General features: G+C 46.1%; 2 protein-coding genes across 18 annotated transcripts in view; one reads left to right on the forward strand and one right to left on the reverse strand.

The window, feature by feature from the left end:
• ATG4A (autophagy related 4A cysteine peptidase) overlaps positions 1-11468 on the forward strand; it is a 55916-nt gene extending 44448 nt beyond the window's left edge. For 6 of the 9 annotated variants that reach the window (XM_070603827.1, XM_070603826.1, XM_070603829.1 and 3 more), the window contains 7 exons: positions 2069-2148; positions 2814-3001; positions 3123-3201; positions 7425-7570; positions 8781-8837; positions 10276-10384; positions 10935-11468. In XM_070603827.1, the coding sequence (XP_070459928.1) occupies positions 2069-2148; positions 2814-3001; positions 3123-3201; positions 7425-7570; positions 8781-8837; positions 10276-10384; positions 10935-11005 (730 nt within the window). In that variant the 3' untranslated portion in view covers positions 11006-11468. Of the gene's footprint in view, positions 1-2068; positions 2149-2813; positions 3002-3122; positions 3202-7424; positions 7571-8780; positions 8838-9914; positions 10034-10275; positions 10385-10934 lie in introns of all 9 variants that reach the window. The other 3 variants (XM_070603828.1, XM_070603831.1, XR_011535830.1) reach the window with 2 other exon arrangements.
• A 1804-nt stretch (positions 11469-13272) lies between these two features.
• COL4A6 (collagen type IV alpha 6 chain) overlaps positions 13273-18799 on the reverse strand; it is a 256608-nt gene continuing 251081 nt past the window's right edge. For all 9 annotated transcript variants that reach the window (XM_070603820.1, XM_070603818.1, XM_070603821.1 and 6 more), the window contains 3 exons: positions 18273-18464; positions 17272-17558; positions 13273-14916 (listed from right to left, as the gene is read on the reverse strand). In XM_070603820.1, the coding sequence (XP_070459921.1) occupies positions 14656-14916; positions 17272-17558; positions 18273-18464 (740 nt within the window). In that variant the 3' untranslated portion in view covers positions 13273-14655. The remainder of the gene's footprint in view (positions 14917-17271; positions 17559-18272; positions 18465-18799) is intronic.

Below are 18799 nucleotides of genomic sequence, written 5' to 3' on the forward strand. Positions count from 1 at the left end.
TGAACTAGACACAGTCCTTGCCTCAAGGAACTCACCACTTATGGAAGGAGACAAACCCCAAGGGTGTCTTGGAGTCAGTTTGTTATCTCTTAGCAGACTCCAGGTACCCCAGCATGGTACTTTTGTAGTTGTTCTGTTAAATCCCAGAATTCACCTCCCACAGCAAGAGGCGAGGTGAAGGGGCCAGGACCAATGTTCTGGAAGTGAATGAGGTGAGTGGCATGAGCACCTACACTTGCAGGCACCTCACCTGTTGTCACTCTCCTTCCTGACAACCTATCTTCGAATGAAAACTCCGTGAGAGCAGAGATTATATTTGTCTTGGTCACACTGTAACACTAGCATATAAAACTAGCTGGCACACAAAAGTGCTCAATAGGGGCTGGTCCGGTGGCGCAGCGGTTAAGTTCGCACGTTCCGCTTCTTGGCGGCCCGGGGTTCGCGGGTTCAGATCCCGGGTGCGGACATGGCACTGCTTGGCATGCTGTGCTGTGGTAGGCATCCCACATATAAAGTAGAGGAAGATGGGCACGGATGTTAGCTCAGGGCCAGTCTTCCTCAGCAAAAAGAGGAGGATTGGCAGCAGTTAGCTCAGGGCTAATCTTCCTTAAAAAAAAAAAGTGCTCAATAAATTTTAGATGAATGAATGAAAATGGCAGCCAGAATCTGGGGCTGGGTTTAGGCATCAGAAGATTGAAATCATCTACCTTCGTTTAGGATCACCACTTCAATTCCTGGGCTCTCTGGCACATGATGGCGGGACCTGCTCCATTCAAAATACAGATGGGGCACTGTTTCAATTCTTAGCCGACCTTCAACAACCTAGAATGCTTTGGAAATGTGCTTGTGAGGGGAGTAGTCTGGATTTCCCAGGGACCCAAGTGAAACCTGTATCTTGGCTTTACTCCTTGCTAACAGTGCAGACTCTCTGAGACCACTTTCTTGCCTTAGTCCTTAGTGCATTTTGGGGCATCGCTGACTTTACTGAGTGAGGATCTGGCAGTATTTCGGGAACCACTCTAGGAACCCAGGGTAGAAAGTGTAAAAGATTAGAATGGCTCTGCTGAGCCCCAAATCCAGCTTGAAATAGTTGGTTTTTAAATGACATCTCTCAGAATTTGCTTCTTTCTTCTAAATTTTGAGGTTCCCGACAACAAATGAATGGAAATATACATTTTTAAAGGATTTAAGTGGGTTCTGATTCATCATGATTGTTATCATTAACAGCAGTATATTATTATTATTATTTTGGGGGAAGTTAATACATTAAAATGAATAAAATAAAAGTGTAATTAACCTTTTCCTGGGAGCTACTTTGGTTTGGGAGGGGATGTTTTTTCTTTTGTCCAGTGAGACTGGGCTTTGCCCAAGGATCCCAGACTAGCCGGGTTAAACATGTCTCCTTTCAAACTGGCGAGAGGAGAAGATAAGGGAGAAATTGGCATAGTACTTTACTCACACCTCAGATAATCTCTCTTTTAAAGGGATTTTCTTTCTAATCTCCTCTGAAGTCATGCAATTCAGTGTGCTCTGTCTCTTCAACTATTGCCCAGCAAGGCCCAGCGAGGCCGCCTGCAACCAAGGGCTCCCTGAGCAGCATTCTCAGTGCACATGGGGAGGGGTGCAAGAAATCATCCTGGGCTTATTCTCCGTGGTATCTATGCTCCTAACAAATATATATATATTTTAGTGACAGTTTCCTTTTATTGAAAAAAGCAGTATGTCAGACTATCTTTTATTTAAGAAAGGAAACCAAAATCTCTTAGGAGCAGTTGCGCTGGTAACTTCTCTCTTTCGCCCAACAGGAGTAACGTCATTTTGTGAGGTCAACTTTTCCACAGAGCAGGGCCTTCCTTTAGAGGTTTGGAAACAGTGACTGTGGCTTTCTCAAGGTGCCTAGACACAGAATGTTCCAGAGCTCAGTCAGAGGAGTCAGAGTTGACGCGAACCCTGGCTTCCCTGTGGCTCAGCATTCGGTGGCTTCAGGAACATTGGCTGTAGACTGTTCTGCTTCCTGCTGATATTTCCATCTTCCCCAAATGTGACTTCGTTGTATGTTGCTTTGCAGAAAACTTGCTTTATTTGATGAATGGAATTCCTTGGCTGTTTATGTTTCAATGGATAACACAGTGGTCATTGAAGATATCAGTGAGTCCCCAGTCTGTTTATCTTCCCAGGTGTGGGTGATGAGGTTTTTCCTCACCATTCAGAGAGCGGGGGCGACACACACGCATGCACACACACGCTCTGGCCTGCCCCACCAGAGTAGGGGAGCTTAGAGGAGCACAGGACTCCGGTTAAGCATTCCCTGCACCCTTTTTTCTCTTCCCTTTCAGCTTTCTGAAAGGGAGAAAACAATTAGAGGATCTTTGCTGCTCCTCAGTGAGGTACCAGACCCCCTTCCCTGCAGGACAGCCCAAGTGTGGATAATCAGTTAAAGCACCGACACGTCTTCTGTGCAGGCCTCCCCCTTGCCCAGCCCTGTGCTCTGCGCCATGGGGTTGGAGAAACCAGAAGACAGTCCCTGTCCCAAAGGCCCTTGCAGACTAGTTGAGAAATGAGATTCTCTCAGTGAGTGCATAATATCTGACGGGAGGGAAGGGAGACTTCAGTTGCCAGAAGGAAGAGAAGTGAGGGCTAGAGGAGTGGCCTGGGCTTCCTGTGGGAGGTGGGGGTGAGCTGGGCACTGGTGGCAAAGGGGAGGGCCTTCGGGGCAGGGGTGTCATGTGAGGGCTCCCTTAGTTTTGCCCTTGGCACATCTCCTAGGGCTGGATACCCCTTATTTACCCAGCTCTCTTGTCTTCTGTTTCTAGAAAAAATGTGCTGCATCCTTCCCTTGAGTGCTGACACAGCTGGTGAGAGCCCCCCCAGCTCTCTGAATGCTTCTAACCGGAGTAAGAGTACCTCTGCCGGCTGGCCAGCCTGGAAACCCCTGCTGCTCATTGTGCCCCTTCGCCTGGGCATAAACCAAATCAATCCTGTCTATGTTGATGCTTTCAAAGTAAGTTGCACCTTTTCCCGAGCCCATTGCTGCCTGCCCATCACACTGCCATATGAGCACGGAGATCCGTGAGCAGCAGTCCACAAGTGAGTTGAGAATCTTGCATTCTCTTTCCCTCCAGGAGTGTTTTAAGATGCCACAGTCTTTAGGGGCATTAGGAGGAAAACCAAATAACGCCTATTATTTCATAGGATTCTTAGGTAAGAAAAGAGGCATCACAAGTAAGTCATCGTGGGCTAGGGGAGGGTGGGCAGAAGGTTTGCACGGGAAACCAGGCAATTCCAGTTAGGGGGCCCTCATCCAGCCTGGAGGTGTTGTGGCCTCTGGTCAGCTCATTCTGTCTCCGGCCTATCTATGGAGAGTAACACTTGTGTGTGCCTGACAGAGAGCAGATCCCCTTTCAATGCGTCCACTTCCTTGCCTCTTGATAAGATGGTTCCACAGCTGCTTTCCCTCTGGACCACTACAAGGTCATAGCATTGCTTCAGCATATCTCTCTCCTTCCTGTGGGGCCCAGGGCAGTGAGGTTTCACTCCCCTGGCCTTGCTACCTCCCTCTTACTGGGGCTTGGGCATTCAGGCTAGGAGCCATCCTCTGGCTTCTCAGGCCCACATAGCTGGGCCTGCTGGCTCATTATTCAGAGTCGTGACTGGAATTAGAGGAAGCAAAGACAGAGGCATCCCTTTTCTGATAATGGGGGCTAAGCCTTAAAACCACTAACCTTCTAATGCAGATCTTAATGAGCAGCCTGGCATTCTCTGCCTAGGTTGATGTCTCTGGAAACCCAGCTACTTTATTCACTAGCTATGACCAGAGACATTTAAAGCCCTTGGCACACAAGGCGAGCTAGCCTAATGCTTCTCAAACTTTAGTGTGCACGCGAATCACCTTGAGAGCCTATTAAAATGCAGGTTCAGCAGGTCTGAGGTGGGACCTGAGGTTCTGCGTTTCTAACTAGGTAGTGCTGATGCTGCTGATGCACACAGCATGCTCTGAGTACCAAGGTCCTAGACACCCGGTTAGTGCCAAAGAGCACGGGTAAGGGAGTGATGCGGCTGGGAAATCTGGTACTTCTTGCAGGAGTGGAGTGGTCCTGAAACCGGGCTTTGAGGAAGTTTTGAACTTAGATTGCAAGGGAGAACCTTAGATAGGCAAGGGAGAGGCAGCACTGGTATGGGAAATGGCAGGAGGGATGTTCAGAGGACAGGGTGAGATGGACTTGGTCACCCTCCCACCCATCTCCTCCTCTGAGATTTTGGGAGGTGAGGTGGGGTGGAAACAGACATACCTGGCTTTGTATGCCAGTCTCCCACTTGCTAGCTGTGTGACTGCAGGAAAAGGGGACAACTCTTTCAGTCTCAGGTCCCTCTTATGGGAAATAGGGCTAACACTTGACTCCCCATGCTGTCACCTCACAGTAGAGCACTCAGCAGAGGGCCAGGCATGTGGTACGCGCTCAAGAAAAGGTGGCCCCACCCTGCCTGACCCCAACTCCTCTTTCCTTCGCTCGCTTTCTTCCTCTCTTTGGGGCGGACCTTTCTGCAAGGTTGCCTCAGCTCCCTCTAATGCTGCCATCTATTGGTTGAGTCTAAGAACTACAGCTTGATGGAAAATGTGGAAACCGTGGAGGCTTTTATTTTTCTAAGTACAAAATCCAGTATTTGGAGTTATGTAAATTTAGATGTCCTCTGTTTCTAAGCTTTTGGGTTCCTGTCAAAAAACATGTTGCAAAAATCTGTTTCCTACTGTTTGTGCTTAAGGACAAGGTTGAAACAGATTGGAAAATAATTTTGGACGGATCTCAGTGAATAGCATATGTGATCCCTGGGCTTCCTGGCCTCCCTTATCCCAAGTTATCCCGAGAGAATTTGCCAAGCTGGCATAGCCCTGTTTCCCAAGGCCACTGGGTCAGGGTGATTTTGTGAAGTTTGATTACTTATGAAAGGGGTGTGGGCAATCCTCTGTTCCCGAGACCGAGGTTCACGTAGTGCCCACTTGCCCGTTAACTTTCATAAGTCCTTTGTTTTAACAACCTTCACATGAGGCTCCAAAGTCCCCTCAGCTCCCCTTTTCTGACTCACCCCCTTGCTGTATTAGGTCCAGGGGTCCAGATTGGTAGAATGTCTGAAGGGAGGGAACGGATGAGAGCTGCCATTTTCTGCTCAGCTGCCCTGTGCCAGGGATTCTGCAAAGTTTTCTCTCTCAATCTCTCTCTCTCTCTCTCTCTCTCTCTCTCTCTCTCTCTCTGTCTATAGATATTGATAGAGATAAATAACAGATATACTCATATAGATAGATATAGAGATATAGATAGTCATATAGAGATATAGATAGATATAGTTATCACAACCCCTCTGTGAGGTAGAGATCCTTATTTGTATTTACACCTAGTGAAACTAACATTTAGAGAGGTTGTTTCCTCAAAGGTCACCCAAATATAAAGTAGCAAAGCCAGGATTCGATCCCAGTTTGGCCATCCCCACCTGCCCTGCCACATTTCTTCTTGAGTGTCCTCTGGGCTGGTGGGAAGCTGGGAGAAGCTCTTGGTGTTGGAGACTGTGGCCAGGGTAAGACTCTGGCTGTCACATTTTTCCTGCTTAGAGAGGAGATGTTTGTCCCCTGCGCTTTGGTGGAGGTTGCCACCTGGAGATCTGCAGCGTGAGTCCCATGTCTGCAGATGGTTGACCAGCCTGTCTCTTCTCCTCAGGCCTCATTCAAGACGTTGGGTTCGCCCCCGCATCAATTCTAGGACTTTTTAGCTCTTCTAGTATATCTTTTTTAAGTATTCTCATAAACGGGGCAGCCTGTAAAACTCCACTACACACACACACACACACACACACACACACCCATGGGAAAGGGCCAGAGCCAGAGAGGATGCTGTTATTATTCCCAGCACCTTGACTTGAAACACTCTGACAGAATGCTCGGTTCTAAGCCTGCTTTGGGTTTCTCTTTGCTGGTACACAACTTCCTTTTCCTCTTACCTTTCTGTGGTCTTAGGCAGCCTTCCTTCTAAACATCCGGGTTGCTGCTCTTCTTTGTGACTTGAGGCTTTTTTCATATAACTGACCTCACCCACCTGTGATCTGGGGGAATATGTACCTTGACTTTCATAAAGTGAGTCATATGGGTAATTGTTTTCCAAATACTCTTAGACATATATTTGTAGGGAAATACTTTTGAGTCTAAGCAGGATACTTCTATAACCACCTTGTTTTTGTATTGTGTTTTAAGCATTTCACAGAGGTGAAATCTTCTTGTTCTCATAACACCCTGTGAGGTAACTGGAACAGCCCAAAGACCCCAGTTTAAAAACAAGAAAATTAAGATAGAGTGAGTTAAGTAGTTTGTTCTAGGTCTGTGATACAGACAAGTTAAGCTTTTCATCAGACATCAGAAACACATTTTTTGCCAACAGAAGCACTTAGATGTGTCCAGCACAATCCTGGATGCCATTCCAGGGAGGGTCTTTGGGGCATCCCTCCTGCTCCATCCTCCTGCCTGAGGTAGGTCTCTCTTTGGTTGCCTTACCCAATCTAGAACACAGAGGCCCAGATGGTCCTCAGCCCTGGACAGTGAGGTTGGGGTGCCCCCGTAGGTACTTTTGCCTCCTCAGCATGCCAGTGATGAACATTAGAGGGACTCTCAGCCCTTTGAATATCAGATAAAAGTAGAGATTTCATTATCCTAAACTCCTCCCAGGTCATTATTGGGCTAAACTTCTTCAATTTAATGAAACATGGCTTTTCTCTCATTTGTAAAGATCGATCACCCCAAAGTGGGTTTTCCCAGTGAGGTGTATCCATACTGATGTTAACGTGGCCGAGGCGGTGCTTTCTGACAGGAATTACTAACTTGCTAACAATGACTAACTTACTAGCTAGTCAAGATCAGAAGTCAGCTCCCTGGTATGTCATCCCTAGCAGAGTCAGCATTCCCATTTCTTCCAGAGGCCAAGGCCTTTTTCCTTACCAAACGTGCTCTCTGACCATAGGTCTAAGAACCAATGGTCTGGAGCGAGATGCTTGCCAATGTTGAAAGAGGCAGGAAGCTCCCTAGTGGCATCTGGACTCAAGACTTGGTGATTCTACCTGCCACCTCTTTGCTACTGCTGCTCACAGAGCCTGCCATGTCATCTGTGGTCTCTCATTCCCGCCTTTTCCCCAACCTGTCACTTTCTATTTTTGGAGTTGGGCTTTGAGGAGGTGTAAATGCTAGGGCAAGTCTTCTCATTGAATGATTGGATTTCGGTGCGGGTGGCTTCCTTCAAGCATGCTCACCCTACTTCAGGCTTTCTGTCATCTCATTCTCATAGTCACCAAGGGAGGGGTTAGGAAAACCAGAGCGCCTCCCCTCAAGGACAGCAGCGGGTCCTGGGCCAGTAGTTTTTCAAAGCTTATGCATGTCTCGTTCAAAACAGGTGATGAGCTCATTTTCCTGGACCCTCACACAACCCAGACTTTTGTTGACACTGAAGAGAACGGAACAGTTGATGACCAGACTTTCCATTGTCTGCAATCCCCGCAGCGAATGAACATTCTGAACTTGGATCCTTCTGTAGCATTGGTGGGTATCTGAAGGTTGGGTGGGCCGAGAGATATGCCACCCTGTTACAGATTGGTTCCCTGGGAGTTATCCAGGTTGCTAGGTAGAGTGGCAAGAGTATATTCACTTACCACCCCCATGAGCGGTAGGATAGTGTAGTGGGGAATGAATGGACCCTGAAGCCAGACTGCTTTAGTTGGAATCCAGGCCCAGCCACTTACTGACCATGGACTTGGTGGGAGCGGTCCCTTAACTATTCTGAGCTTCAGTCTCCTCATCCCTAAAATGAGCAAAGCAAAGGTTCCTTCCTTGTAGAGTTGTGTGAGGTGTACTGTGCGTAAGGCACCTAGCACAGTGCCTGGCACCTTGTAAGCATTCTATAAATGTTAGTAATTGTTAGTGTTACCATCTGTCCCCCTTTTCTTTCTTGCCCTCTAATTATTGCCACATAGGCACAGGGAATAAGGTGGGACTTAGCTAGGGAGGGGTAAGGGGGCAAGACCTCCTGGGTGGACAGTGCCCATTTCTCTGAACACACAATCCAGGAAGTTGCAGGGTTTCCCCCTTGGAAGTATGACTGCTGTCTCAACACATTGAAGGGGCAGCTGCCTGTGAAGTAGCCAGTGCTTCTGAGGCCTGTCTGCATCCTCTCTTCCAGTTTAACCTGATTGTCAGAGCACCAGTGACCAAGAGCTGACAGAGTCCTCCTCTTGTTTTGAACCATTCTTTCACTGCTGTAGGATGGCTCTGAGGAGGAGGGAAATGGCTCATGGTTCTCTTTATTCTAATAGAAATTCCTTAAGGTCAAAGCCACCTTATTAAGTATTGCCTCCAGCTAGGAGTACTATTTGACTTTTGTTTGCTGGTTTAATGGACTATTCTTTGTAGATATGTATATTTGTGCACTGAATGTAATGGAATTAACCCCACAACTTGGAGATTGGTCTTCAAGTTACTCTGTCTCACAGTATAAGGGGAGAAGGACAGGGAGGGACAGGGATAGAGAAAAAGGGGACAGGGAGAGAACAAGAGAGAAAATGAGTAGATGTGTGTGTCCAGGGGAGGTAGTGAGCTAGGAGGGTGAGAAGCCCAGGCAGTCTTCCTTCTTATTGCCAAAGACACATCCCAAGAGAGTGGCCCACGTCCTAACTCTGGGCCATCTTGCAATACAGCGGGCCTGCCTCGGTGCCCCTGACCAGTGCTAAGTTGTGTTCTTTTGCTTTCCCCCAAGGGATTTTTCTGCAAAGAAGAAAAAGACTTTGATAGCTGGTGTAGCCTTGTTCAGAAGGTAAAGATGTATGTTTTTCTTAGTCTTAAAAAATGAAAATTATTCAATATGACTCCTTTTCAAGATTGTTTTTTATGGTAAAATAAACCTAGCCTGATAGGACTTTATTGCAAGAGAAAGAAACTCAGATATGGGGAATTGTGCATAACTTTGGGAGAATGAAAGAAAAACTTTTGTTTGGAATATGCTTTGTTTGTCAAGTGAGCAATATTTTCATTTACTTACTGTTTCATCTCATTAAGCTACAAGTCATATGAAATACTCAACTAATATTACACTGTTAACTTAAAAATGCTAATTTCATATAGCTCAGCATAAATTCTTTCTTACTCTGCACGTAACACTGAGATGATTGAGAAACTAAACTACTTTTCTATTAGTATAGTGGGCCATTTACAGTTTATGTAATGTATTCCGTTATGGTTTAGAGGGCTTGTCTTTCTATTAACTGTCTTATGTATATAAAATATAGGCATGCTGCCACTTATAGAAAACACAATTTGCAGAAATGTGTGTAAATACTAAAGCGAGTTATTCTTTGTTCTTGGTATTTTATGTAAAAGGGTAGTTATTGTTTTGCTGGCTTACAATCTTTGTATCTGCCTGCCTTGTCCTCAGCTTCTAACACATGCCAAATATGTGGGAGACACTGATAAACGCTTATTGAGAGAGTGAAGGGAGGTCATAGGGAGTCGTTTCAAGAGCCCTGGATGGGGTGGCAGGAGACAGGATGTTTTCTCCTATCTGCAAAACAAAGAGATTGGAGAAATGGGAGCCCAGAGCCTCTTGTAAATGTAAGGAGGGAAGATTTTTTTTCACAAGTGAACAGATAATTAACACTAATGTCCCTAGCCGAACCTGAAACCCCAGTTAAAAATTAGCTGAGACATAATGGAGAATTATTTTCCAAAGGCAATGCTTACCTTTCAGAATGTAGCAAAACTGTATTTATATCACATTTAAAGTTAGAATGAAAATTTTCTGATAAGACTATGTCATTGAGATTAGGACATATACTATAAGTGTGGGACTAAAACTGAAACCATGCCATTATGTACCAATATTCTCTTGGGGCAGATTTAATTTGATTAACCAACATTTCTTTGGAGCCAACACTTCAGGAACATCTCACTCGTAAATAGAGCTGGCCCCGTGCAACTGGTATATGACTTGAACCTCATGATGGCGTATGGGCAGTGAGTACTGGCCTTCCATAAGATACTCCCTCCAGTGTCCTTCCTTCCTGGCCAACAGTATCTAGAATTGAAGAGGGCTAGGTCTTCAGATGGGCCAAGTAGAGGATGGATGTATTTGCCAGGTCTTTACTTTCACCTTTCAGCAACCAGGCTACCCTCTTAGGGTTTGGGGTCATAGATTTCCAATTGGACAGAAATGTAGTGACTCTGCAGTGTTTATAACTATTTTTATGTCTCCTCAGGAAATTCTAAAGGAAAATTTAAGGATGTTTGAATTAGTTCAGAAACATCCATCGCACTGGCCTCCCTTTATTCCTCCAGCTAAGCCAGAAGTGACAACCACTGGGGCAGGTAAGCTGTTGTTCACTGGCTCTCCGGACAGCAGACCCATGCATAGCAGTTTTTTATGAGACAGAAGCAATTGTGGCTCATGCTTTCTGTGGAATATAAAATTTCTACTCAGCTGAATTAATGAAGGAATGGTGCTTCTGATTATTGTAATCCTCTGATGCACTGATATTTACCCATTTCAAAGAGCAGCAGAAAATGAGCTCAGTGCAAAGGTTCCATATAAAATCAAAAGGACTAGAATTTTTTTCATCGTCTGGTTCAGAGTAACAAATCAGAGATGATGGGTGATTCAAAAGATGCCTCAGAGGTCTTAACAGAGCTTCATCCTCATCACTGTGAATAGGACTATGTAACTAATCCAGTTATTTTGATTCTTTATAGAGAATTTCTAATACTTGGCAGTGGTCCTATCTGTAAGTCTCCTCCACATAAGCTTTTCTTTAGCAAAGCAATGAAAAGATACACAGTCTTAACTACTGAGTAATGTATTATTGACCCCTTCAACCTACGTGTCAAGCTGTTCTTCTTTCTCATTTCTGTATTCTGATAGAATTCATTGATTCTACTGAACAACTAGAGGAGTTTGACCTGGAGGAAGATTTCGAGATTCTGAGCGTATAGAATAGTGGGAACTCAACTTGGAGGTCTGTCTTCCACCTGGCGCCAGAAGAACATGAACTTGTCACATAAAACTTTTCTAGTCAGCAAGTGCCTGATATGCCAACAGCACACAAACTTGATAGCAATCATGACTGAGCCAATCACCATTTCTCAGAACAAACAACCAACCAACAACCCTTCCCCAGAAAGAACTAGAACAATCATTCTAGGAGCAGAAAGATTATGTGTCGTCCCTTGCTTCCCAGCTTATCTTACATGGCCAGCGAGTCTGCAGCTACTGAAATGAGGAGGTGGACATCTGGAAGACAGACAGCGACTCCCACTTTGCTTCAAGCACCAGCAGATGAGAGATGGTCACCCTGTGCTTCTTCACCCTTTCAGGTGTGACCTCTTTGGGGCTAAATACTAAGACGCCATCTGTTCTCTTGCTCTAATAATAAAGTGATTGCATCAGGGAGAAAAAGTTCTTGTTCAGTTATTTGAATATGTATGTATTTTAAATAATTATAATTTCTATCAAAAAGTTTGTCAAAGAAATTATGTCAAATGTGCGTGTGTTGATCTCCTTCCTATTTGGAGGAACCTTACTATTTGATCGGTCACTGTTCCCATCCTTACCGATACTTTCGTCAGGTGTCACCCTCTCCTTAAATCAAGTCATGATCATTTAAATCAGAGGTCAGCAAACATTTGCTGTAAAGGGCCAGATAGTAAGTAAATATTTTAGGCTTTGCAGACCACACAGCCTCTGTCACAGCTACTCAGCTCTGCTCTTCAAGTGCAAAAGTAGCCCTAGGCTGTATGCACACAAATGAGCCTGGCTGTAATCCAATAAAACTTTATTTACACAAACAGGCGGAGGGCTGGATTTGGCCCTCAGGCTGTAGATTGCCAGTCACTGGCTTAAACTGTTGATTTTCGTTTGGGAAATTAAAAATTGTGTTTGAATTAGCCTCCATTTTGGTTGACAGCCATAATTAGAATTATTCATGTGGTGACATTTAATCTGTGCATCGGATACAATTCCAAACCATTTCAGGACTAGCACCATACTCAATTTTAGAGTACATATTCATCAAATTGGCTTTGCTGACCACTCTCCCATGTGGATGCACCTCAGGTCCCAGCAGTGTCTTCCAAATTTCTTCTTTTTGCCTTCTTAACCTGTATGCATTTCACCTCCATCCTCAACTGAGTCCCGAGGAAGGCCAGCAACAGTGGTTTGAGAACTAGCACCAAACCAAGCTGTTTTTTTTTTAACTTTTTATTAAGATTATGATAGTTTACAACCTTGTGAAATTTCAATTGTACATTATTGTTAGTCATGTTGTAGGTGCACCACTTCACCCTTTGTGCCATCCCCCCACCCCCCCTTTCCCCTGGTAACCACCAATCAGTTCTCTTTGTCTCTAACTTCCACCTATGAGTGGAGTCATACAGAATTTGTCTTTCTCTATCTGGCTTATTTCACTTAACATAATGCCCTCAAGGTCCATACATGTTGTTGTGAATGGGACAAGTTTATCGCTTTTTATGGCTGAGTAGTATTCCATTGTATATATATATATATACCATATCTTCTTTATCCAATCATCAGTTGATGGGCACTAAACCAAGGTGGTTGTTTTTCATATATTTAGGAATGTTAGAATACTTGTTTCCTTAGATTCCATTTTTTCTTTTTTTCCAGCAGGTAATATATTCTAGTGGTTCAAAATTCAAAAGGTGCAAAATGGTATTCAGTGAAATGTCTCTCCCTCCCACAGGTCAGTTCCTTTCCCTGAACGCTCCCAATGTTATGAATTTCTTGTTTATCCTTCCAGAGGGTATACTTTATGCATATACAAATATATGCATATATGTCTTAGATTTGATTTTAATGACTTTAACATTTCTCTACTTTTGGTTTATCTATAAATGATCCTGAGGCTCCAGAAGTATGCAAATGCCCTTTTTGAACTCTAACATGTGACAAGCTAAAAGCAGTTGTAGACTTATCTTGAAAAAGGTTTTGGATGTGTTGCCTGTTTCTGCCCTTTTAATTGTATTTTTTCCTGCCTGAGTGTTTTGGTATAAAGATTTTTATATTTTATATTTTAAAGGACTCTTTCTGCCCTTTTAATTGTACTTTTTCCTGCCTCAGTGTTTTGGTACAAAGCTCAACTTGCAGTCGCAGGAACCCCCACGGCTCTGAGGGGGGACTCAGGAATTGTAGTGAGATGGACTTTAGAAAAGTTTTCATCAAAGAATGTCAAAAAAGTCAAACGTTCATATTTAATTTCTTTTATTTGCGATGTACAAAGCTGACACCATGCTTATTACTCAGATAAGGAGGTGAAGGTAACAATAATTCAGATTATACTGATTATGCTTTTTCTGTGTTGGCACAGTTTACATAATATTTAAGGAAACAGAATCACTTGGAAGGAATTGCCTCATGTCAACAAAGCTAAGTGTTCTGGGAAATCGATAATTAAAGGAAATGGTTAAAACAAATCCCCCCCAAATAGAATACAATACATTTTAAAGTCAACTCAAGCTTGCTTTAGGTCTGCTAACTGCTAAAGAGAGGTGTGTGCTAGATTTTTATGAGGTTTAAACAAATGTATTAAAATAGTTTAACAGGCTACATGCGAAAGAGCAATTGGATGGATATTTTAGTGGAAAGTCTAACAGCCTCAAAACGCAAAGGAACCAACACACTGCGGCTTCCATTTGCCACATCACACACATCTGGATGGTGTTTGGAATAAACAGGGACTTCTGAGAAATTGGGACAAGGGATTTACCTTTTTGTTCCTGGAGTCAAAAGCAAAATTCACACCTCCTTATCCATCCACCCCTCTACCCCCGGCCTGGGAGAAAGGGCTACAGTTCTTATTTCCCTTTGTGGGCCTGGCCACATTTGGTGCATCCTCTGTTCTACTCTGGACCAGGGCAAGTAGCCTGCCTCTGGCTGAGGAGGGAGCCAGCAAGGAGAAAGTGATTTGTCTAGGACCCTATGAAGTTAATGAGCCCTCTCAGCTGCTGGCTTTCAACCTTCCTAAGCAATAGGGGGCCCAGTTGTGCTCACTCTTGAAGGAGTCAAAGCTCACCCCTGACTACTGGCTGGCACCTTACTGTGGCTCTGCTGCCTGTCCAGACACAGTGCACCCCTTGAAGAGTGACAGCTTGCCCTCTGCAGGCTTGAGCTATCTAAGAATGTTTAGCCAGAGATGTTTTTTTAAATGTGGAAACACTGGGTTCTGGTATAAGCCAAATAATGTGTGGTGACCTCCAGACATAAAGAAATGACTTATCCGCTATTATGAAGAGCTTGCTGATCAAAACAGGAAAACTAGTGGTCTAAGAATGTGGTGGCCCAGCAGGTCTTTCTGAGGTAGCCATGAATAGTCATGCAAACATCCAAATCAAATAGTAGCACCAGGTTGACTGAAATGAGACAACAGATCTCAGCAGGGTGGGCTCACCCATTGGGCCTGAGGGTTGGGGTGACCAGTGTCCAGTAGTCCAGCCCCAATGAGACTCCAATGTTCAATTTGGCAGATGGGAAAAAGGGCTTAGGCCTTCCTTCTTCAGACTGTTCGGCTTTGTGAGGTGACGGTTGTGCGAGGGAGGGGAGGGCAAGGGGCAGAGTGGCAGATGCCACCCTACAGGCTTTTCATACACACCTGGCAGCGGCTGACCCGGGTGTGGAGCTGCCCGGCTTTTAGCGTTTCGGATACAGGCTCCTCCCTAAACTGCTGCCTCTCCTCCACTGTTGTCAGCCAGAAACTGTACTTGTTAGCAAAGTAGTGGCAGGTGCCTCGGGCACCACTGCACTCGATGAAAGGAGTGGCCCGAAAATCCTCTAGGCAGGAGCCAGGTGAGACCAGGGACTGGCCTCCGCCCTCGGCGCCAGCGGCAGTGTGCTGAAACAGACAGGGTTGTTGTGTGAGCTGCGCCCGCCAGGGCCACCATGGGAGATGATGGGTGCTCTGCTGCTCCAGGGGGAACGTGTGCGCCCCTCCTAAGCTCTGCTCCCTTGGTTCAGCCCCAGCATCTAGCCAGCATAGCAAAAGCTCTATTTTAGGACCCGGGCTGCTCATTCTCCCTTGTAGTAGCCTCAGGGCCAGGAGCACCCCCTCCAGGCTCCCTAGTGCCCTCCTAAGCCCCTGCGCATGGGCAGCGGCTACATCTCAGCCAGTGCTTCCCAGACTGCTGCTGTCCCACTGACTTCTGAGATGTGTTAGATGGCCCCCCCGCCCCAAATCTCCACAGATAAATAAGTCTAAGAAAGGCTGGATTAAGGAAAATTCAATAGGTTTCAGAGTGCAGTTGTTCCCAGAGCCCTCTTTCTGCTCCGAGCCCTTGGTGGTGGGCTCCAAGAAGGGAGAAGAGCACGCAGTACTCCACAAAGTGGTTAACCACGGGCCCGCTCCTCCAACAAAGCTATTAGTAGATCTTACTCTGAAGTTACCTTCATTAGAACTTATATTTTCAATCTGTACCACACCATTTAGGGCAACATATCATGTTTATCACCTGCAGAGTACAAGTGGGACTCAAATTGGGCCTAATGTCCTGGCCCTTGCTTCAGAGGGCTCCCTCGGCACACGATTTCAGGATTTCCCCGTTGGTGCCGCTCATGAACCTATCATCTCTAGTCACAGTACCCGCAGACAGCCGCTCCCGTGTCTCCACTCCCCAGCCCCTCTCCCTGCACCTCACTGGGTTATTCTCTGGACCACAGGAGGTGGAGAGAGGCCTCATACACACCCAGGCCAGCAAATGGCCAATGGGACAAATGCCCAGGTTGGACGCGCAGGGATGCCCTTCTTTGCAGAACTTCGGGAGAGTGAGTCTCCATATAAGTGAGCTTTCCTGATAAATGAAGCCTCAAAGTTTTCCTCGTTTTGATCCTCGGATAGGAAACTTTCTAGAACAAATGACACATTTCCCCATCTCACTAAATGGCAGACACTCTGTATCTTACACTTTGCAGGTGACCCAGGCTTGTCGTTGTGAACATTGGTTTTTGTGTTGGGCGATTGTGCAGGGTCCCCATACTAAGGGGCGCAGCTTGTAGAGTTCTTGAGCTGTCTTTCAATCATTTTCTCCTTTTTAGTAGGCATGCCCCATTGCTTCAAGATGCCTTACTAGGCAATCCAAATTCCCAACTTTTCTTCCTTTCAGGAAAATATATTCTAATATGTTAGAGTTATGTGTAAAGTAAAATAAAGAGATTTTGAATAAGGGCTTAAGAGTGCTCCCATGAGCAAAGCACATGAGATTTCATGCATAGCTTTCGTTCTGTTCATTGTGGAAGCTCAGGGACCTTTTCTCCTTATTTCGTGGTCTGGGTGGTAGACAGGACAGAATGATAGGAGAGGTGATTCTATATTACATTGGGATAAACTGTCTAATTCACAAAGAGCAAAACAAGGAAGTACCTCACTCCAGCTAGGTACACTAATGTGAGGAAGCTTGTAACTTTGGTAATTCTTCAAAGACACCGTCTCACCATCTTGCCCCTGGCAATTTGGCAAAGAAGCTCTGGCGAGGCAGGATACTTCAATGGGTGCCACACTGGTTTTCCCTGGGAGTTATCCGGGCCCTAAACCTCACCTTTCACTCATTTAATGTCCCCAGATATTCATGGAATGTCATGGGAGGGACTTGATGCCTCCCTGGACTTACGGAGGTTCTCAGCTCTTTCTTAGCAAGGCACACAGCCTGACTGGCCATTGCTTTCCCACTGAAATAGAGAAGCTCCAAAAATCCCAGCAAGGACCCAGAAACACAGCATGCCTCATCTGAGCCTTTTGGGAAGAGATGGCAGCAGCTAGAGGGGCCTAGGAGGGTATGCAGAAGAGAGGGGAGTGCCATGCCCAGCCTGACTAGTAAGAGTGTGTCCTGGCCCTGAGTGGGGACAGCCTCTCCCTCACTGTCCACCCAAATCGGGTGTTTCCTCCTTCCCTTGCTTGTGGTATAACTGAAGCAGGCAGAGACATGTCAGGGCTTTTGCCAGTGATTCCTAGATGTTCTCATCCCTGAACCATGGGGTACAAACTGCTCCTTTCTACTCACACCCATAACTACCTGTCATTCATGCAGAACTGGGCTCTCTGGTCTTCAGCCAAGCCCAGTCCAAGAATTTTCCTTCCTTTCAAACTCCATGGTTTCTACTCTGTGCCGCTTGAGCCTGGGAACCAACCCAAGGGACCCTCCCAGAGTTCCCTGCCCTCTCCCTCTACCCCGGGGGAGGGGGAAGTGCAGGGCCTTACCATGAGGAAGGAGTACCCGATCCAGAGGCTGCGCCAACCCAGGGGGCACCGTGGGATGGTGATGTCCTGACTGTGCACAGCAATGGCTTGTGAGGGAGCCTCACACACAGAGCAGCGGCTGATGTACTGGGGAATCTGGGTCTGGCCGACAGGCATCATGGGGATGGGGGCGGTGGTGGAGAGCCAGTAGGATTTATCGTTGCGTCCGGCATAGTGGCACACTTCATTGATGTTGCAGTAGATGAAGGGCATGGTGCTAAAGCGGGGAAGACAGGAGCCAGCAAACCCTGGAAGGAGAGATGGTGGACAGGGCCAAGGCTGGGATGTTTCCCAGGGCTGCTAGGACTGGAATAGATGGTGGTTGGGGTTTACATCCAACTGCTTGTAGCAGAGCCAGGGACACCTCTCCTTACAATCCTGGAACACTGTACATACACTGAAGTCTGCTGATCAAATCCTATTTTCAATACACCAGGGAAGTTTGATAATGAAAATCTTTTTATAAACTGAATAATAATTCCCTAATTAATCTGCTTTGTAAAACCAGCATTTAATAGAGTGAATCTGTGGCTCAGAGTCAGCACACCTGTAGACAATACAATTAATTCTTGGGTAATCATTGTTGCCCTGCAGGACATATTATTACTACTACTACTAATTGCTAACGTTTAATAGATGCTTAATATGTGCCAACTGTTGTTCTAAGCATTTTACATTGGGTAATTCATATGATCCTTATGTCACCCTATGGGATAGGTACTAGAATTAGCCTTGTTCCATTAAGGAGGAAGCAGCAGCTTAGAGAGGTTGAATAACTTGTCCAGGGTACACAGTAAGTGCTAGAGCCAGGGTTTGAACCCAGATCTTCCTGACTCCAGAACTGGTGCTCCTAACCCACTATCCAAAAGTAGGCCCGCCAAGGGCTGGGAGGAGTGAGAAGGGTAGCTCTTGGTCCTTGTGGGGACGGATGGCCAGGGCTGGCTGTCAGAGCCGGTACCTACCCAGGTCCTGGTTGTGGGCTTTCTCCTGCCCCTCCACGAACAGCAAGCTGTAACCCACCCACAGCTGGCTCATCCCGATGGGGCACAGGGGCACCTGTTCCGACTGGCTGTGCTTCACCAAGGTGTAGCCCACTCTCACGCTCTGCCCAGGCATTCCAGCCCTCCCGAAGGGGCCCTGCTTCCCTGGAGCTCCTAAGAGGGACAGAGCAGAAAAGGGGTGAGCCAGGTTCAGCCAATAATAATAGCAGCTACTCTTTGTGCCAAGCGTTAAGCAGGGCACATTATGTACACGTGTTAGCTCACTTGATCCTCATGACAACCTTACCACCCCAATTTGTAGATGAGGAAACTGACGCTCAGAGCCACAGCTAGGGAGTGGTGGAGCTAGAATACCAACTCAGATGTCTTGGGCTGCAGAGTCCTCACTTTAAAAAGCACGCTATCCAGCTTCCCTCCCACAGCCACCTGGCCTTGGCTTCTCTGCGAGGGGATGAAGGAGTGCAGGGAGCTACTTCTCGGGCTGGCCT

This window comes from Equus przewalskii, chromosome X (assembly GCF_037783145.1).
Source record: "Equus przewalskii isolate Varuska chromosome X, EquPr2, whole genome shotgun sequence".
Lineage (NCBI taxonomy): Eukaryota > Metazoa > Chordata > Mammalia > Perissodactyla > Equidae > Equus > Equus przewalskii.